Source organism: Metopolophium dirhodum, chromosome 7 (genome assembly GCF_019925205.1).
Source record: "Metopolophium dirhodum isolate CAU chromosome 7, ASM1992520v1, whole genome shotgun sequence".
Lineage (NCBI taxonomy): Eukaryota > Metazoa > Arthropoda > Insecta > Hemiptera > Aphididae > Metopolophium > Metopolophium dirhodum.
This window is the reverse complement of record NC_083566.1, coordinates 27089950-27111621: the sequence shown is the minus strand read 5'-3', so window position 1 is coordinate 27111621 and position 21672 is coordinate 27089950. Positions and strand designations below refer to the sequence as shown.

At 30.1% G+C, this 21672-nt stretch overlaps 1 protein-coding gene and 1 long non-coding RNA gene across 2 annotated transcripts; one reads left to right on the top strand and one right to left on the bottom strand.

The window, feature by feature from the left end:
- Positions 1 to 18: 18 nt before the first annotated feature.
- Positions 19 to 4956, bottom strand: LOC132948213 (uncharacterized). The gene is made up of 3 exons (XR_009665009.1): positions 4887 to 4956; positions 2432 to 2563; positions 19 to 2299 (listed from the first exon to the last, which is right to left on the bottom strand). It is a non-coding gene; the product is annotated as an uncharacterized LOC132948213 (long non-coding RNA).
- Positions 4957 to 5159: 203 nt separating this feature from the next.
- LOC132948634 (small subunit processome component 20 homolog) lies at positions 5160 to 17135 on the top strand. The gene is made up of 31 exons (XM_061019187.1): positions 5160 to 5348; positions 5507 to 5793; positions 5889 to 6222; positions 6295 to 6513; positions 6572 to 6853; positions 6915 to 7159; positions 7360 to 8213; positions 8272 to 8431; positions 8512 to 8661; positions 8742 to 8918; positions 9010 to 9135; positions 9234 to 9400; positions 9462 to 9903; positions 9969 to 10186; positions 10271 to 10652; positions 10765 to 10951; positions 11040 to 11237; positions 11313 to 11446; positions 11988 to 12126; positions 12204 to 13052; positions 13249 to 13416; positions 13486 to 13711; positions 13770 to 13963; positions 14047 to 14217; positions 14318 to 14722; positions 14791 to 14973; positions 15049 to 15340; positions 15410 to 15654; positions 15748 to 15906; positions 16142 to 16411; positions 16938 to 17135. Exons 1-31 carry the CDS (start codon positions 5310 to 5312, stop codon positions 17085 to 17087), a joined length of 8052 nt encoding a protein of 2683 aa, XP_060875170.1. The 5' UTR covers positions 5160 to 5309; the 3' UTR covers positions 17088 to 17135.
- Positions 17136 to 21672: the final 4537 nt, after the last annotated feature.

Sequence of the window (21672 nt, the reverse complement as noted above, 5' to 3'; positions counted from 1 at the left end):
ATATATACCTACCTAAATAGCTAAATCAACTATATATTACCACAGCACGGGCATGCGGGAAAATCGTTTTTATACTGTATCATGTTCACGATAATGTAAGTACACAATTGTTTTTTTTGGATCTTGGATGCACAAAATTATAATAAAAATAAGTACCTTGTACCTATATAATGTAACGTAGGACATAGCCAAGTAGGAACTAGGAAGTACTGTTGTAGGTACTAGTTAAATACGATTTGAATATTATTGGTCACTGGGAGTGCTGTGGTAACGTTTCGCGGCGCTGCATGATCATGATCATTTCACACGTGCAGCTGTAGCCTGTAGGTGTGCAAAATGGTTTACAAAATTAATTAAATACTTAATGATAATATGTATACTGAATAATTTTGAAATTCAAATCCGTATATGGCATTACACCTGCGGCCTGCGTTGACACTGCGAAATAAGATAATATACTTAAATAATTTAATATATAAGTAGGTATTATTATTCGTGGTTAAAGCACAAAAAAATGGTTGAAGAATAAAGATTATCATATAAGTAGGGTACATAGAGAAAAGACCACAGACCTAGTTACCTGGAGTAATGTACTAATGTCGAAGTGTCGAATCAGGTACGTTGATATTTTGTAATGAGATCTTATACGTCTTTAAAATATTATATTAAGCTGAGTAATAAATCCTGATAACAATTGTGATTTTAAGTTATTTCGATACAATTAAAATAGTTAACACATATAACATGTTCTAACAGTTGCTGAGTTGCACTACGACAGTATAAAATTTATATTTTAACTTATAACAATTAATAAATTAATGTATGAAAACTTCCAAAATACCGGTTTTTTTCAGAGCCTCATTTCGATTATTAATCGTGTACAAAACACAAAAAAAAAATTTTTAAAAATTAAACTCGCATCATTGTAAAACCAATACATTCATCGCTCCGCTCAGAATCAAAATGTAATTAAATGTATATCAATTTTAAATTTTGAACTGTGAAATTTTTACAGAAAATGACAAAATGTCAATAGAACAATAATTAATAAAGAAAAAAAAATAACACCAGACGAGGCACAATAATCATGGGGGAAATGGTGCTTGATGACGAAGTGTTTAAGGGGCAACTGGTCATCTCTATACGTTCTCCCGGTCTGTCCCACGGCGGGCGGACGAGTGCAGTCGATGACGTTTGCTCGCTGGTGACGACCATCGTGACGGAGGGCGAGGTCCTACCGCGACGGCACGGTTGGCGGCGAGCGGCTAGTACGCATCGACGACGGTGTGCAAGTGCTGAAGAGCGAAGACCGAGACCGTATGGCGCCAACGGCGGCGCAGACCAAAAACACTGAGCGAGCGAAGATAGCTATATATTTGTGCTTGTGGAATCGGCGACGACCGGAGGCGTAACGCCATGTCCTACGTGAACGCGGAGAGTGCGGGCGAGTTATATTCTGACCATGCTGTTCCAAACGCGGCAAAAATCAAGCTGTTTTGTTTTTCACCGCGTTTGCCGCGGTCACTTAGGACATAGCGTAAGACTCACGAAAACCCGAGAGAATCAGCGCGCGGGACCTGATATACCTGATACTCCCCGCGGTTTTCGTCCTGCAGGCTGCACGCCGGACTTGGCCGTCGCCGCGCCGAGGATTCGCGCACCACAGGACCCTGAAACGTTGGAATGGTTTCCGCGGGTCCACGTGCGATGCTGACGTCCGTGTTCCTAGCACAAATATATAGCTCCATCGCTCCGCCGGCGCTCGCCGATGATCCCGAGTAGTCGAGTGTCGGCAACCGCCGCGAGCTTGCAACGCCGTCGACCGCCATCTCGTCGTTCCGTGGAGGTGACCTGCAGAGAACGCATAGGGTGACTTACCGCCGGAATACAATGTGCTCTTTCACGTACCACTCCCCGTTTTGCCGCCGTCTTGTCTGGTGTTCTTCGGCCGAGGTGCGGGGACGAGATTCTGATGGCCGTTATTCAAACCGGCGTTCGCAGCAGCAAAACAGACGCCCGGCCTGTTTAATAACCCATCCACGCCGTGGATACGTAGCGGCGTCACGTACGTTCACGGCGTGGATATGCGTCTATATCTGCTGTTCCTGACCTCCGGAACAGTATAGACATCCTGCAGTCCAGATCTCCCGTATCCCAGCTCTTCGACGACGAGTGGGCCTCGGCCGGCCGCATCCCAGTGTCCACGTGCTCGTCTTCGGTCTTCGCTCCGTGTCCGTCGCATATTTTTGGCTTTCAGCAAATCATATTCTTTTATATAACAATCTAGTTCCTGTTTCTCCTAATGAAAATAAAATATTGTGTTGAAATGTAACTATTTATATAGGTTAGACATCTATCTATCTAATATATTATATACATATGTATATGTATTCTTATTAGATTCTGTGAGGAGCGACAATTATATTTTTACCTTAGATATATTATGTGTGGCATTAAATTCTTTTATATTTGATTCTTCAAATCAAGCAATCCATTTTCTTTTTGTATCAGTAAATCGAAATTTTTATTGTATAATTCTGATAATACTTTTTCATATTCAATACTAGGGGAAAATATCATGTTGTTAATAATTTTAAAAGAAACATTATTATTTTTCTCTATTTTCTATTATTATAGAAATTATTTTAAAAAAGACATTTTGGTAGGTATTTTCACCTATATAGGTTAGGCAAGTACCAATGACAAAAAAAAATTAAATATTTATAATAAAATGCCTAATCCCTGACCTTTTTACTTTTTTTTCTCGTGATAAGAATATATCATACTCACCTAATTTTGCATTTACTGTAGTTCATTTTATTTCAATTTTTTTCCGATTCTAATACCTACAGCAATAGCCTTTTTTTAATAAAATTAATTTTTTAATTTAGTCATTGAAACAATTATACATTTTTACTATTTATACAGATATCAAAAAAAAGACGTAGAAAAATTTATTTTTCATATTTATTTTCATCAGAAATCTTTTATAAATTGTATAAATCCAATGACGAATTGGAGAAATCATTATTAAATATTAAAAAGGTAATTTGATTTCTCCACTTCATCAATAGCACCATTGATTATAAATACTATAATAGTATATATATAGTATTTATAATCAATGATAGCACCTATACAATTTATAAAAGATTTCTGATAAAAATAATAACGAAAAAGATATTTTTCTAGGCATTAAAATATTGTTATAATTGACCAACTTGTCTTATTGTTATTTAAAGAATAATGATTAAATATATTTGAAATGTTTAAGCTTTTACTGTAGGTGTAGCTAAAGTTTAGATCCTTGATCTATATCAAAAACTAATTTTCATTTTAATAACATTGTGCGTATAGGTATAAACAATAAAAGTTGTCATTACATTGATATTAAAATATATATTTAAAATATATTTAAATATATATTTAAGTATTTATACTTAAATGATAATATCATGTTATAGGTATTACTTAAATTGTATCCAACTCACTTTTTTACCTTACATAAAAAGTGCTATTGGCAATTGATTATTGACTATTGTTCTATACTTATAAATAAGTGATGCAAATTACATAACAATTATAATTTTATTCAAACATATTTTCCAAGATATACCTATATAAGTGCTGGAGAAACTTTAAAATGTAACCCAATATTATACGTCTTGTATCGTATTAATTAATTTATAGTTTCGTATGTCATCATTCAACATAATATTGACGACGGAACATTTTTAAATTTATAATAATATAGTTTTATTAGGGACCTAAACTTAACTTAGGAACAAGGAGCGGTACAAATTCCTTTTTATAAGGAACTTGCCAAGCACTGCCTATAGGCTATAACATGTAGGTATACTATATACAAAGGCGTATTTACGATTTTATCACCCCTTTTTTTCTCAGTTTCCTTTTACTCATTGTCACAAAAACATTTTAAGCTCCCACTAATTTACAATTTCCTTTTTCTCACCGTTAAAACTAAAAGTGATAACCCAAAATGTATATTTTCTCTTTATTCCCCTTATATGCTTCCATTAATTTGGATGGGCACTATGCTATGAGAATCTGAGTGAAAAAAATGTCGAGTCGGATAAGCAGTGAAAAGTCTAATAAAAACGAAATGACGCCACTGCCTGGGGAAATTGCCCCCCGTCGCCCCCTATAAAATCCAAATACGCAACTGACTATATAGCTGGTAACTTTTTTTACAATGACCTGTGTCTTTGTATTTTCAAGTCTGTGTATGTGCGTGTGTGTCTGTCATCACTTTTTGGGGCGGTAAAATTGTTTTGTGTTTAAACTTTGACGGTGTCAAATTTTTTTTTATTCAGTATTTGAAGTTTAAAGGGACTGGAACCTTTTGAATTTATCGGTATCGGTTCTGGTACCGATTCTCCAAAAATAGAATAACGGTTCCGGTTCGGTTCTGGTTCTTTGATAAAAAAAAAATAAAAGTACAGGTTCCAAATAATTTCGGTTCCGGTTCCAGATAATTTCAATACCGAAAAGTATAATAATTTTAAATACCTATCCGGAATGTGGGTTTAATTAATAGTATGAGCAATATTAGAAAATCATAATATGATCATACATAGATTATACACATCTAAATAATTATGATGAATAAAATTATTTTATTTTTGAAACTTAAGTATCTTTTCAATTTAAAAATTCCTGTTCGGTTCCGGTACTTTATATTAAAATAAAGGTTTCGGTTCCGGTTCTTAATATTTTAACGGTTCCGGTTCCAGAACCGGTTCTTTTAGGTTCGTAGCCAGTCCCTGGTTTAAATGTTGACAAAATTCATCAACATCAAGAAATGCTGCAAATTATTTTGTGGTTAAATATGTATGAAATATTCAATTTTTAAATTATAAACTTACCCTAATCAAAGCTTTGAACAATTAATACAAAGTTTTTCATAAGTACATTAGTATGAAATATGAATTCTAACTGGACCGTGGACCGTGGACCACACCCACGAATTAAGATATCTTAGATTATAGTATATCTTAATTCGTGACCACACCGTCCACACCATAATATGATATTTTCTGGTTATATTATCGTGGTTATGTGGTTTGATAATGTGTGCGTTATTATCAGCTTATCACTAACGATGTTCTATGATGATAGCCGACCTCGTGGGCCATGGCTCCGGGTTGTGGATTGTGGTTCTGTAATGTGTTTACTGTTTAGTGTAATAGACAATAATGATTACTACTTTTAAATCTTTAAATTAATTTTGAATTTAATTTTGACATTTATAGCTCAAGTTTTATGTGTTGTAACGTTATTTTAACAAGATGAAACCTCACCGGCATAAAGAATTTAATAGGTTTAAGGTAAGAACCCAGTACAGTAATAACGAGTTAAATATAATTTTATACTTACAATATTTTAGGTGTATAAAATAACATTGTCAAATACAGTAATACTTACAGTATTAATATTAAATATTATTTCAACCATATTATGCTAAATGTTCAATATTTTGTTTTAGTTTCAACCATTCAGCGAGAGAATATCGGAAATTGATGTTGACGTGTTCCATCGTGTTGGGCATAGCAATGAAGATTTTGATGACACTCAGAAAACACGATTTTCTCAGGCTATTGAACGATGGAATGATTTAAACAGATCTGAGAGTTATAATCAATTATGCAGTAATTTGAAACAGTCACAGTTGGAAAGCTTGCCTCAACTCTTGGCAAGAAAACATGAAATATCACAAGTCTTATTTAAATACATGGATGATTCTGATCCACTTTCAATTCAAGCTGCATTTGAGTAAGACAACTCATATTTTAAATTTAGAATTGCTGTATTTTGTATACTGATTTTACTTGTTGGTATAATTATATTAAGGTATTTTTACGTTAAAGGTTTGTTGTTGCATTTGCTCAAGACTTACAACAAGAATTCTATGAATATTTCCCCGAGTTTTTAAGACTATGTATAAAACTATTACGGACAAAGGATGCTGAGCAAATAGAGTGGTCATTTACTTGTTTAGCTTATTTATTCAAGTTTCTGTGGCGTTTAATTGTGCGTGATATTAAACCTGTATTTGAGTGTATTGTTTTGTTACTTGGAGATGACCAACCACCCTATGTGAATGATTTTGCAGCAGAAAGTTTTTCATTTGTAGCCAGAAAAGTAAAAGATAAGAAACACTTTTTGAAAATGGTTCTCAAAAATTTAAAACATAAACGAGATGTAAAATATTTATGGTTTATTAAAATTATTATATTTTATCCCTATGTATTTAATTAATCTTACATATTTCAGAGTATATATGGTTGTTCCAAACTTCTTTTTGAAGTAATTAAAGGCATGGCTGGTGGCTTACATACTTGTGCAGATTACTTTTTACCGGTTTACTTAAATTCTCTTGCTGACATGGACATTTCATATAAGTTACTAAATGATGTATTGGACATGTTATTTGATAATATTCTTGGACATATTGAACCTAAGAAGAGTACACCTATATGGACAATACTCAAGGTATAAAGTATTGAATATATAGATTTTTTTTCTATAGTATTAAATGTTTCTATTTTAGAACACAACATCTGAGTTTTTGGCAAATTACAATAACAATCAAAATGAAAGGACTACTGACAATTTAAATCAAGCTTTGATTCTTTGCCATCGATTTGTAGCTCATAAAAATGGATCATGCATTCAAAATTTGACTGAAATATACGAATGGGTACTTAGTTATTTGAATTGTGTACCCCAGTTAGCCGAGGATCATTTACATACTTTAAGTTCTATTGTAAGCACACTCTGTCTATCAAATATAGGTCTGCCGTCATATCAAGCTAATGTTTTAATAGAAAAAGTAAGTGGTATACATATTATACATTATAATATTTAGTTAATTTATATATTTTAATTTCCAGATTATGTCTTTAAAAAATATCAACATTTTAGTAGCATTTACTGAGCAAATGTACACATATATAAATTTTGAGCTTTCAATTATTCAAAAATTTTTAAATTTTATTGCTGAACTTATTACTGCAAATCAAGAAATCCCAAAATCTATAATTATTTGCTTATCTAGATACTTAAGTGATAATTCTTCACTCAGATCTTATGGCTATGACAAATGGAGGATTAATTACAAAAATACACTTTATGGAAGGTAACACATAGCTTAATATTATATGTTATATTCTTCATACAAGTAACCTTAACAAATTACATTTGTTACCTAATCTGTTAGAAGGGTTCACAAACTTTAAAGATTTAATAAGAATATAATTTTAAAGTTATGCTGATTAAGATAATATTATTATATTAATGTAATCAATTTTAATAACAATACATTGTTTTTTTTTTCAGGCATAATGACAGCGAAATAATTGGGAACTACATTCTCAAATATTTAGAAAATATTCAAATCAGTAATTGTGATGCTGACAATGTTCCATGTCATCTCATTTTACTTCAGCATTTTTGTCACAATGAAACAAATTCTATAAACATTTTAGAAAATTTGTTTGAATTAACAACAAAAAAATTAGAAAATGCTGATGTTATAAATCTATTCTCTTTTCTCAATATTATTGAAACGATTATGAGACTGAAAGAAAATTTTAATGATTGGTTTGATTTGCATAAATTAATACCTAAACTAAATTCACTTCTAAATAATAAGTTTGGTTGTTGTGCTTTAGTATTGGAAATAATCCATGTTTTAATTTCAAATTTACAAATTCAAATTAGCGATAATTACATCAAGGAATTAGAAACTAAACTTATTGATTTACTGTCATCGCCATATCATCAAGTCCGTCTTACAAGCTGTAAAATATTAGTATTAATAAATTCGCCCACACATACACATCTCAAGGAAAGGAATAGCTTATTCAAATTGTTGGAATCTGTAGAAATTGTACCAGTGTCATTAAATGAATATCGCGCCCGTCTTTTACGTATTCAGCACTTGGATAATAATGATACATTTTTAAATACATACAAAACAGTTGAAGATGCATCAGAAATTGCTGTCAAATTTCTTTTAGGCAATCTACACATCAATTTCAGACCAATATGGGATCCAGTTGTCAAGTTAATAGTATCTCATGCTAAAGCACCAAAGACATTTTGGCCTGTTTATGAAAAACAACTTGAGCTGAGTGTCAAACATGATAATTATGTTATCAAGCCTGCTGAACCTAAAGAAGAATTTATGAGTAAATTTATTATTAAATACTGCTTTTAGTTCCATTTTTATAGTTATCAATTTTTCAGGTGACTTTATTTCTGAACGTTATAAAAAGTTGAATAACACTACAGAGCGTGTAGATATAAATAATTATAGAATTTTACTATGGAACAGTATGGTAGATTTTGGAGATCTAATAGAACTGAAAAATAAAGATATCGTAACACATTTTTTACATTTTATTAGGTAAAATAATATATAATATTGAGATAACATATTTATTATGTTTTAAATTACTAAATGAAATAAATGTAATTTTTATTTAGAACTGAGTACATGCAGAGCAATTCAGAATTAGCAAATAGTTGGAATATCAAACAAAATTCTGATGAAGAAAATCTTGAAACTGATATTGAGGATAATTTAAATGAAACCAGTTCTGAAGAATCGTTTAGTTCAAATAAATCTCTCACCAAGTATGATCTATTTCCAGATCATCTATGTTGTATACAAAGTTTGATGATATTGAATGATTTATTTATTTATCTATTTTTAGATTATTATTATCTCATTTAAAGTTAATGTCAACCATTCGTAATCCTAAAGGAATATATAAAGAGTCTGAAGTGTTTGATGTTTATTTAAGTCTTCTTTCAAACAAGAATGCTGAGATACAAAAAGCCGCTTTTGATTGTTTGCTAACATATAAACAAAAACATGTTACTCCTTACAAGTAAGGCAACTAAAACTATAACTTTGCACAAAATACAACAAATTATTTTTATATACATTAAATTTCTATTTTTTACATTTTTGTGTTACAGGGAAAACCTTTATAAATTAATCAATGAAAAATCATTTAAAGCTGAATTAGTTATGTTTAGAGTAGACTCAGAAAGTGAAGCAATATTACCAGAGCATCGACCACTTTTAATGCCCCTTATAATGAGGTAAATCCAAAATAGTAATATTATATTATGTGTATATAAATATTTTATACATTTTTATTTGTTGAAACACTGTTATTTTACAAATAATTATGTTTTAGAATGATTTATGGTAAATTATTGGGTGGAGGTGGCCCTAAGTCAGGTAGCAAGTGTTCCGGACAAAATCGACGAACTGCTATTATGCGTTTTCTTGTTGGTTGTGAAGAGCGTGAACTTATTGTTTTCATGCAAATGGTATTCAGGGTGCTCAATTGTCAAGTTCAATGTAATATATATTGTAGCATTTAATTTCAGCTTTATATAAACATTAATATTTTTTTTTTTAGCTTCAGAATGTCCCTTAGAAATGACACGCCATATAGTGGACACTCTTGATTTAGGACATGTCCTTCCACCTAGACGTCTACTATCTTCAGTCAATATGTGTGCTGTTATATTAAAGCAATGCGGAGCATTATCAGGCACAGATGGTCTTTATTACATGTTACGAGTTTTATTGTGTGTTGGAGCTAATGTAAAAGCTATGTTGATGCATCGTTCTTCTGTACATGCTGGGTACTTTAGCACAATATCTAAAGTTCGAGTTACCACAGTTGAAACATTAACAACATTCTTTCAACATTTTGAAAATTTCTCATGGAATAAAAGTTTCTTGGACTCTGTATTTGAAGTGTTCATTGAACCATCGTTGAGTAAAATGCCAGTCGAATGTTTGCAACATCCTACTCCTTTAATGAAATTGTTAGTGGTTTGGAGCCAAATACCCAGGTAATTATTAGTAGGTTACTTTATAATAGTTATCAGTTATAAACTATTAGATGAATTGTTTTTAGATACTATTGTTTATTGGGATATCCTATAAATAATTTAACGCCGATAGAAATTTTAATAAATATATTAACATCAGACAAGACTCATGGTGGAGTCAAAAAAATTATTCTTGAAGTTATTGATAGATTATTAACTTTTGATGGAACTTATAATGATGCAATGGATGTTGATGTGCCAGCTCTTGATATACCTCTTCCTTCATTACCCTCAGAGTATGAAGGTAATGCTATTTATAACATTTAAATATTTAAAAATACGTACCTTTCACATATTTATGTTGTTAATTTAAATTTATTGTTGACAGATGTTTTAAATGTTGGTTCTCGTTTATTATATAATTACCTTCCAACTATTCTTAAATATTTATATAACGAATTGTCAAAAAAGAGAGGTGTTGGCCTTGCATCTATCGAAATGTCTATATTGACTAGAGCTTCTGAACTTGTGCGAGATCAACAATCTAGTTCAAATTTACTTTCTTTATTGTTTCCGGTATTATTGAAAAAAGCTACCGGTGACGACATGGCTATTGCTCCATTATTTGCTACTGTTAATTGTTTAGTAGCAAATGTAGATGATGTTGGATCATTGCCTAGACAGTTAGCCACACTGTATGGTACTGTTGTTGGACAACACAGTAGAAATATGTTACTTGAATTCACTAAAATCATTGCTAAGAAAAGTCCGTAAGTAATTTGATTGTCTAAAGAAAAATAATTTAGTTCAATTAAATTTATACGCGTCACTCCACATAGAACCTCAATTTGTTATGCTTAAATTAAATATTTTATTTTATAGGAATAGTAACATACATTGTGATATACTATATGATTTAAATGCTTGGGACAAGAGGCATTTGGATCAACCAGATTTTGATTGTAGGATGAGTGCATTAAAAAAAATTAAAGTTCTGTTGGATAGTAATGATATCTCTGTTGAATTTGGTGCATTTGTGATTTATAATTGTTTTTATATTTTCAATAATGTGAGTAATAAATAATAATATACCCAAGAACAAACAAATTATATGCTGAAATTCCTTAGATACATTATTAAATTAATATTGATTGTAGGTAAATGATATTGGCCTTAGAGATACAGCAAGTACATGTTTAAAAAATATTAGCTGTTATCTTTGCTTAAAATATGCAAAACAGTCATCTGAGCGAACATTTATTTTGGATTCTGTCTTGTTGCCGTCAATACGCAATGGAATTCAAGGAAGTAAAGAGTTGGTTCAGTATGAATCAATTTCTCTCTTAGGACATTTGGTTTGTTACTAAAGCTTTATGATATATATTGTCGATATTTATTGTAAATTTATACCAACTATTTGTTTTTTTTAGTCAAGAAAATGTGCCCATGTCCATTTTGTATTCAACGATTTACAACCTTTGTCTAATGAAACTGATCTGGAAGGTGACTTTTTTGAGAATATTCAACATCTACAAACTTATCGAAAAGTGAAGGCTTTACATAGGTAGGTAAATTTAGTTTATATTTTATAAAAATTTATAACTTTGTTTTAAATATACTTAAGGGGATTCGATACCGTGATTTTCTGTTTTTGTCTAATACACGCGCAACATAGTATTTTAGACGTGTTTTTTGCTAAACATACCAATTGATATAATGAAACGATAAGAATTCTAAAAATAGATTTGAATTAATCGTCAAGCCTACTTGAAATCAACTTTCCCATATTTTTGATTTTTTGATTTTGACTTCTCCATAAATTTAAATATAACAATTTTTAAATATGACATTTTTAGGAATTTGGGGGATAATATCCAAAATGTGGAAAGTCAATTTCAAGTAAACTTAATGACAAATTCAAATCTGTTTTCAGAATTCTTATCGCTTCATTAGATCAATTGGTATGTTTGGCAAAAAACACGTCTAAAATACTATGTCACGCGTGTGTTAGACAAAAACAGAAAATCACGGTATCAAATCCCCCTAAAAGTTATTTAAACAAATAATATTATTTTATTTGGTGGTATTTATGATTCACTACTTAGGTTCTGTGAAATCATGAAGAAAAGTTATCATTGTCCAAGACCTAACACAATTGTACACTACCTTTTGCCATTGGCAAATCAATTTTTATGCTCTCAAAAATACTCTGCTAAAAACAGTCTGGTTGATGCTGCTATAGATGTAAGATTTATAGATGCTATATCTAATTGACTTCAACTATAAGTATCTTCACTCTAAACATACATTTAAATTTTTAGGCTGTTACTACAATGAGTCGCATACTTCCGTGGCAACAATATGAAACTCTACTTAAACTCTATTTAAATAAAATGCGCCAGTCAATCGATTTCCAAAAACAAACAGTGCGCATTGTGTCAGGTATATTGGACTCATTTCATTTTGATTTATCACGAACAGCTGAAAGAGAATCTAAAATTATACAGAATTTAACTCCAGTAAAAAACATTAAAGACACTTCTCAGAATGTAACACAAAATCATAAATCAGAGATTGAAAAACAAGTTGAAGTTGAAAATGAGATGGAAGTAGATGATGATGATGATGATGAAAATGAAAATAATGAGATAAATGAATTAATTTTAGAAAAAATTCATGTTTTATGTCCATCAACAGCAATTAAAATTACTAAAGCAATTTCAGTAGGTTTATTGCCTCAGCTTAACAAAAATCTAGCTCAGTATTCAGAGTCTGATCGTAGTCATAAAATTAATAGAAAACAAGCTGAATTTGATAAAGAAGAAATGGAAATGTTGAAAATTCCAGTTGCGCTGGCTGTAGTGAAACTATTAAAAAAGTTACCAAAAATAATGCTGGAAGAAAATCTACAAGGGGTATTCATGAAACTGTGTACATTTTTGAAATCTCGTTTAGAAAGTGTGAGACGTGTGACTCGTGAAACATTACAAAATATTATGGTAACACTTGGTACAAGCTATATGAGCATGCTATTAAATGAAATGACTGCGTTGTTAACTCAAGGTTTCCAAGTCCATGTTCTCATTTATACAATCCATGCAATTTTTGTATCACTGAGTGAACGTTTTGAAAAAGGCCATATGGATAGTTGTCTGCCATATATTCTAGAGGTAAATAAAAATGTCACACTTAGTACTTAATACATTATATCACTGAAAATGTTATAAAATGTATATAAAAATAAATATACTTTAAACGCATAAATGTATTATGTGCCTATATATTATAAATTTATTTACTATTGATGATCATAAATTACAAATATATAAATATGACAAATATTAACCTGTATCTTTTTAACTACAGGTTGTAAAGGTAGATTTATTTGGTTCAAGTTCTGACGAAAAAGAAGTAACAAAAATTGCAGGAAAAACTGTCGAAGCCAGAGGTAACAAGAGTTATAACACTTTACATATTGCTGCAGAATTTGTGACTGAAAAATGTTTAATTAATATAATTATGCCATTTAAAGACGTGCGTATTAATAATGGTAGTTTTTATTTTAAGTTTGTCTCAATATCAATTTCTATCATTATTATTTAGATATTGTTTTCAACATTATCGTTTAAAAACATCAGAAAGTGTAATGAAAGTTTGCGGCACATTGTCACTGGATTAGTTGATAATAAATTTATTAATACTGAATGCCTATTAGAGTTTGCATATGGTACAGTATCTCAAAGTATTCCAGCACTAAATGAAAATTCCAAACAAGAAATAAAAAAAAAAGAAGAGCTTAAGAAACCAGATTCATATATTATTCCTCAGGGTAATATTGGTGTTATTCTATTGGAAAACACAAATAAATTATTCTGTTCTGATTTTAGAACCAAAACGTACTTCCACGCCATTTGATGGAACAGTGTGTGCTCGTACAAATGCCCATGAACTTGTTCAATTTGGTTTAAGTTTATTCCAATTTATGTTGAAGCGTGAAATGTTAAAGAGTGCCGCTTTTTCACCTTTTGTTGATCCGTTCGTCTCACTAATAATGGATTCACTTAAATCTCAACACATAAAGGTATACTGCAATTGCTTCAATACCATAGCATTCAATATTACAATTACAATATTTGTTTCATAAAAATGTGTTCACTAAATTAGCTCATTACATTATCTCTTCAATGCATGACCTGGCTTTTGAAACGAGATTTGCCATCTGTGAAGGAAAACATTAAAACAATTTCAGAAAGTCTGTTTGAAATTATACACAAATATGCAACTGGTCAAAATTGCACTGGAGACAATGCTGAACTTGTTATGTCTGCATTTAAGGTAAACAATTTTTATTTTATACTTAAATATCTATTTTAAAAGTATTGTATCCTGTGTGAGCTTATATTGTTGTTTAATCATATGGTTTTCTAATTCTCAGACACTTTCAACATTTATACGTGAAGTTAAGTACCATAGGCTTAACGATGATCAATTACGCCAATCTGTTCTTTACGCAGAACAAGAACTATCGACTGTTGAGGATGGGGGTAGCACTGTAACTACAACATTTACACTCATCAAAGCATTACTTAGCCGTCAGCATAATTGCCCTGAACTCAAAGAACTCATGACCCATGTTGCAAAAGCTAGTATTACTTGTGAACGTGATGCTGTACGCACCCAAGCACGTCAAACATTTTATCAATACTTGATGGATTATCCTATTGGGAAGGCTTTAAATGGGCATGTTCAGTTCTTCCTGTCACAATTAGAATATGAAGTCCAAAATGGACGTGAATCCGCCTTAGAAATGATAACTTTATTAATCAAAACCTTACCGCCCGTAAGTATAGTGTATTTATTATGTACTTTATGTAATAATTTTTGTTACAAGTATTTTTTCAATTTTAGGATGTACTAAGAAATCATAGTTCGGCCATGTTTATATCGCTCGGTGCACAAATGGTCAATGACAGTGTAGCATCATGTCGTAAAAGTGTAGCAGAAGCAATTACAATTATGTTAGGCAAATTGACCAAAAATATTATATCTACATTGTATGAAATAACACTGACTTGGTTACAGGGAACTAAAGTAATGACTAAAAACATACATTAATTCACAAATTACATATTTTATACAATATAAAAACTCAATTTTTTTTTATAGATTATTCATAGACAATTAGGAGCTCAGTTAATAAGTTTATTTGTTAATGCTGAAGGCCAAGAATTCAATAGTAGGGTAAAAACAACATTGCCACTTTTATGCAAATATCTAAAACGTACAGTTATTTTGGATGGACCTGGTCGTTTTGTTCGAATTCACACACCAATTGAGAATGACCAAGATTTGGATCACCTGTTATTTCAATGCCTTCAAACCTGTGTAAATATTGCTAACACTTGCCCTAGTATATTTACTAAATCATCTTTAAATGAACATGTCATGAATATAGCAAGTCAGTCAATAATTATTTATATTAAACAAAATGGTGGTTTTCAATTTTTAAAGTATACATTTATTTTAGTGTCGTGTCAAGAATTATTACGAGACGACCATGAATGGGTACGACTAGGGGCTCTTCAATTTTTAAAGAAATATTTATCATCAGTAGATGTTAAGGCAGTTGCATTATGTGCGTCAAAAAAAATTGATAAAGAAGAAAAAAGATTTTTGTACTCAAATGCTCGACAGAGTGTAAAGAGTCTGTGTTTAGATCTTGTTGATCAAATTATTCCAGGACATGAAATACTAGAAGATGTATTAAAAGATGTAAATATTTTTATTTCTAACTTACAGAAAAAATTTCATGATTAACAGTTTCATAAATGTTTTAATATTATAACCATTTTGTTTAATTTTCAGACAATGGAAAACCTTTTATTTTTATCAGATATTCTTAAACTTGTTCAGTCCAAGAAAGTCAAAGATGATAAAAATGAACTTTCTTTAGGATGGTTATTAAAAAATTTAAATAAACTTGTTTATATAGAAGTTTCAAAATACCCTCAACATAACACTGTGGTAATTATTACTTTCTTTATATAATTTATTAATGTTATGTAGAAAATATTATTCCTATAGTATATTTGAATAAAGGTCCCCACACACTACAGCGGTGGTGCTGAATTGCTGCAGGACACATTTCACCGCTTACCACAACGGTAAAGCCAAGACAATAGAATTTTACCGCTACCGCTGCAGTGTGACCTTTACCCTGTATTATTAAATTTAATATTTTTTATGTTAAATTTTTCAGAGAAAAACAGTGTTTAAATATTATGGTGCCTTGTCTCATCGGTTAGAACGTTCTAAGTTGATTTCAGTATTAAAAATAATTTTAAAACCATTGATTCGAGAGCTTTCTACCACTGATGATGCTAGCATAGATAATAGACGAATTGCTAAATCAGCATCAATTATTGTTAAGAAAAAATGTGGACCTGAAATATATAACGAAAATTGTTCTATTATTCAACGAATTCTTAACGCTAGAAGAGCATTAAGAAGGAAGACATCTTTACTCCAAGTGAGTTATAATAACAATTCAAAATTATCTTTGTTGTACTTCTACAACGTATATAAATAAATAAATTATAATATATTAATCAAATTTTTAAACATTCATTTTATTTTATATTTCATCAAAAACATTTTTTTGTTTAATTAATATTAAAGTATTTTAGAATTAGTATATTACCAAAATATTAGAAATTACTAATTAAAACATTAACTGTCCTATCTACTTGTATGATTAAATAAGTAAAATTTAAAAAGCATTTTACATACATGCCAGATACTTGTATTTGTTCTTAAATACATTTTCTTAAAAGTAATTTGAGTAAATATATTTTAAATGCTTTCTGAAGTATTTGTATCTGTATTTAAATCCAGTATTAAAAGTATTTTTATAAGACTGATGTATTATATGTATATATTTGTTTATTTATGTTTTATATCCGTGTGCATACAATATTTTACTTATTAATAAATGTGTGTACAAAATGTGATGGATTGTAAATTTATATATATATATATATTTGTTTTAATTTTAGGTTGTTACCGATCCAGAATTAGCTGCCAAGAGAAAAATGGCTAAACAAGCAAAAAAGAAAGGAAACAAAAAGAGAAAAATGGAGAAACTCAAACAAAAAACTATTATAACACGGATTAAAAAAGATTTAGATTTGGAAGAGTACTGTTAATTTTTAATTCATTATTATGTATAATAAATGTACTTATTGAGTTCATAATATTTTTAACTTGTCAATTTTAGTCTTGAACCTTATTGACAAAATAAAAAATATCCTTTTGCATAGTACAAATATTCAGACTTTTAAGGGTGAATAATTTATAATTTATGAAATATAGTACAATTAGTGAATGTGAGAATTTAGAGTAGGAAGTGTCACTCACTTCCTACTGAAAGGGAATTGTTAATGAATAGCATCTCATCTCTATTTTTTTTTATTAATTAAATAGTAATTTTTTTTTTTTTTAATTAATCTTGATAAAAAAAATGTTGACTTGGTCAAAAAACTTGAAAATTTAATTAAATGTTACTCATAAGTTGTTGTTAGTAAAAATTAAAAAAAAGTTGAACGGAAATCCAAAATAATTTTTGATAATAGTCTAAAATTAGAATTTTTAACAAAATTCATCAAAATTATGAAAATTAGCAAATTATTTTGAGATAGAAATTATCTATGAAGATTTAAAAATTGAATACATTTTCAGTTTACTGAAAGTCAAAATAATTTTTTATGAGTGGTTGAAGTTCAAATATTTTCAAAATTAGATATTCTCCAATCTCCATAAGCTAATGAATTCGCATCAACTATTTTCTTATTTTGTTATAATTCCACAACAAATAACCGTGGGTAGATACTATTTTCATCATATAAAATAATATGATAGGCAATTATAGACTATAGTAATAATATTTGTTATTTCTTTAGTGACTGAAAAACTCCATTTTCAAAACATTATACGTATAAATTGTGTAGTAAATAACAGATACAATACAATTAATTATAGCATGTAAGAATAATATTAAAATTCACATTCAATTAATATAACAAAATACTAATAGGGTATATAATTTTACCGCCATAATTAACTATTAACTAAAATTAATATCCATAATATTTCCTAAAGCCAACAGTATATTCGCAGGTCATGCTTTAAGTGACATTTAAGAAATATTATTAATTAGGAAACCTTCTTGATTTCCGGTCGATTTGGTATTAATTCGAAAATTTAATCGTTCCAATATTTATTGGATTAAGGCGCCCGGTGCTGATGCCATTTTGTCCTCAAAAATATATTCTGCGGGAATAACGATACCGCCTTGTAGAATCAACCAATTCATAATTTTTTTTTATAATTACTAGAGGGAAATATTCTACAGCCCGCATTGATCTTTTAAGTTTTTCAATTGTTTATTCTCAAACTTAATAATATATCTAAAAAAATACAAGATAAAAAATTTTTTTTACAAATTGTTTAATACAATTATTTGAAATAAAATACAAGTTCAGAGATCGATGCGGGCTGTAGGAAATCTTCTTCTTTCAAATAAAAAAATAGTCATCAAAATCCGACAATTCTACAAAGCTCGCGAAAGTTATTCCCGCAAAGTCATTTTTTTTCGATATAATTCACCCTATCAACCCCCCCCTCCCCCCTCTAAATAGGTATCGGGTAGTAGATTAGTGGAAAAGTCTTATAACTGAGGTGGCAACTAAAATATAAAATTTAATTTTCAAATTTTATATAATTGTGGAAAATTTGAAAAACTGGCAACGGGACACTTAAGGGCTCAATACTAAAGGGCGATCTATAGAGTTATTGAATGGTTTCAACAAAAATGAATAATAAAGGTTACTTCTCCTTATATTTAACGATTGTATATTGAAATAATATGATAATACTCCATTATAATCTGAATGTCGTGGCCGTTTAACTAAAAATTGAAATGCTAAAAAACGAAGAAAATGATTCTGAATGGCTTCAAGATTCTGAGTTACACCTACTTATATGTTATTTGAATACTAAATAAGGACCGATGTATATTCTAATTGGGATCCGACAATAAAAATATAGACTAACTCAGTCTAGTTTTCTCTCAGAATCGATTTTCGTACCTATACAATGATTTTATATCATTCGATTAAAATTTAACACATCCGTTACTGCAGCGACCCCACTAAACACCTACTGTCCAGCAGAGCGGTACCCACGTATGATGATTAAAATAATTATATACTTGAATAAATAAAATACTTAGCAGTTTTTTCAGAACCTCCTGGATAAGAAGCTTCCAAATCATTCAAAGCAATTATTTAAAAGGTTGGGAATTATAACGAGTTAAAAAGTTAAACGTACTCATCGTGGTCGATCTTAGTAGTGGACGAAATATTTTGATATCGTGACAATATTAATTATATTGTGATTTGTAATAAATAAATGAGCGACCCGTGACATTTTTAATTGATCAACATTTTCGTGTAAATGTGGTGTTAGTGGGGATGTTGGGGGAGGGATAGCTGCAGAGTCCCCCGCGGCATGCATTGACGACAACCTGCAATAGTATTTTGCACCTAGTGAGCTTATATTCTCTGCACGATATATGTATAGGCATAAATATATATTTATATATGGGCACGCCGGTAACTGAAATCAAACATTTGAATCGGAACACAAAGGACAGACGTCGTCCGTGTAAATGTTTTAATATATTTTGGTTCGTTCGTGTCCGAACAATCGTTATTGTTATTGTTGCTATTGAGTATTGACACGCACGTGTAAGACAAACTGACAAAGAATATCGTTATATATTATAATATTATTGACTACAGTAGATGAGGCAAAGATATTCGTGTTTACAAGTCGTTCTATTCGAATACGCGTTGAAAATTCACCGAAATATTATTGGAAACGTACCTTGGTACAATCAAATAACCAATAACCACGATGTCAAATGATAAATACTTATACTGTCATATTAATATTCTAAACGGATTCTAAACGGCTCGTAGGTAGAGCCAAAAAAAATTCCCCTCTATTCTGTACCTACTGTTAACAAGAGGTGTTATGAATCGGGAGAAAAATTACAATGCTATACAACGTTTATTAAACTATAGTTTTAATTATTTTTCATTGGTAAAAATGCTGAATAAATTATGGTAATTCATCCGAAAAATCCATACTAAAAAATATTAAGATAGGAAAGTGAATCTAATTGGTACTTTGGGGGGTCAAAACTCAAAAGTAAAATTTTCCCAGTAATTTTCAAAAGTTCCTGAAAAAACGGGAATTTATAAGCAAGATTGGTTTTTGACAAAAAATATTTGGGTGTTAAGTATAACTCTAAAACAAATTACCGTAGATACATGACATTTTCCCTGGTCGTTTATATTAGCATTTTCTATAGGTACACGATAAAATTTTCAAAATATTTTGATTTGTTTTGAACTGTTAATGGACATTTTCAGTTTCCATTTTTTTTAGATTTTGAATGTCAAGAACATTGTATTTGTTGGGTCAAAAAGTGTCAAAATTTAATTTAAGGCTCTTATATATTGTTACAATGACAATAGAAAAATATTAAAAATACATCTCCACAATTTTTTTTAAGTATTTAAAGTTTAAATTTTGATAAAACACGTAAAAATCTCGAAAATGTGCAAATTATATTTACTTAGAAATTTATAAAAATGATTCTCTGAAAATCCAAGATTTGAAAATTTAATACAAGATTAATATAAGTTTGTCAAGCTTTATCAAAAAAAAAAAAAATGTTTACCGGAAAGTCAAATTAAACTTTTATGAGCGTTTGAAGTTACAACATATTGGATATTCACTCGATTTCTCATGTGGCGATTTTCTTATTTTGTTGTAGATCAAAAACGAATAACAATTTATAGGTACATGAAATTTTCACTAAATATTTATATTAGTATTTTGTATACACCATAAAATATTTTGACTAGTTTTGAACTGTTTACTGACATTTTCAGTTTTTTTAGTTTTTTTTTTCTATAAATGTCAATAAAATGTTATTTTAAGTGGCGTACCCTGCGGATAGGCCTGGTAGGCCCGGGCCTACCCACTTTTCTCCAAAAATAAATTAACAAAATTAAATACCGACGGTTTTTAATCGGTTTTGAAAATCGGTCGATTACACGATTTTTCATTAAAAACTTATTTTATTTTAAGTGTTGCGGTTTAATCATCGATCGGTTCCTGTTAATCGGCATCCGTCGAAATGCATAGATATGAATATAATAAGCTTCTTCAAATCTTGTATTACAACTAATAGTTAACAAAGTTCATTCTAGGGTCCAGATATTTAGTTTAATTGTAAATGAGGCTAGAGATCAGTCAAAAATTGAACAAATAAGTATTTGTATTTGATATTCGATATTTGCACGATTTCAAAATTAAAGAAAGATTTTTTAGGACTTGTCGAATTAAACGAACTAAATGCTCAAGCACTGTGTGATGGCTTAATATTTTTTTTTAAATAATGATTTCAAATTGTGTAAGCCGCCAATCTTATGATGGTGCATCTGTAATGTCCGGAGCTTTTTGTAATGTTCAAACAAAAATAACGGAATTAGCACAGAATCCATATCCATATATTCACTGTCATTCTCACAGGTTAAACCTAGTTCTAGTTGACGTGACGAAAAATATTCCAAAAGTAGATGAAATACTTGGTTTATTAGAAGCTATTTATGCATTCCAATCAGTATCTACAATTGGCCATCGTGATTTTTTACAAGA

What these genes read in the sequence shown, in the direction of transcription:
- LOC132948634 (XM_061019187.1), top strand. Translation starts at nt 5,310, where the DNA reads ATGAAACCTCACCGGCATAAAGAATTTAATAGGTTTAAG. An exon ending in ATCATTGCTAAGAAAAGTCC is followed by an intron (nt 10,653 to 10,764) that starts GTAAGTAATTTG and finishes TTTATTTTATAG; the next exon opens with GAATAGTAACATACATTGTG. An exon ending in TTAAATCTCAACACATAAAG is followed by an intron (nt 13,964 to 14,046) that starts GTATACTGCAAT and finishes TCACTAAATTAG; the next exon opens with CTCATTACATTATCTCTTCA.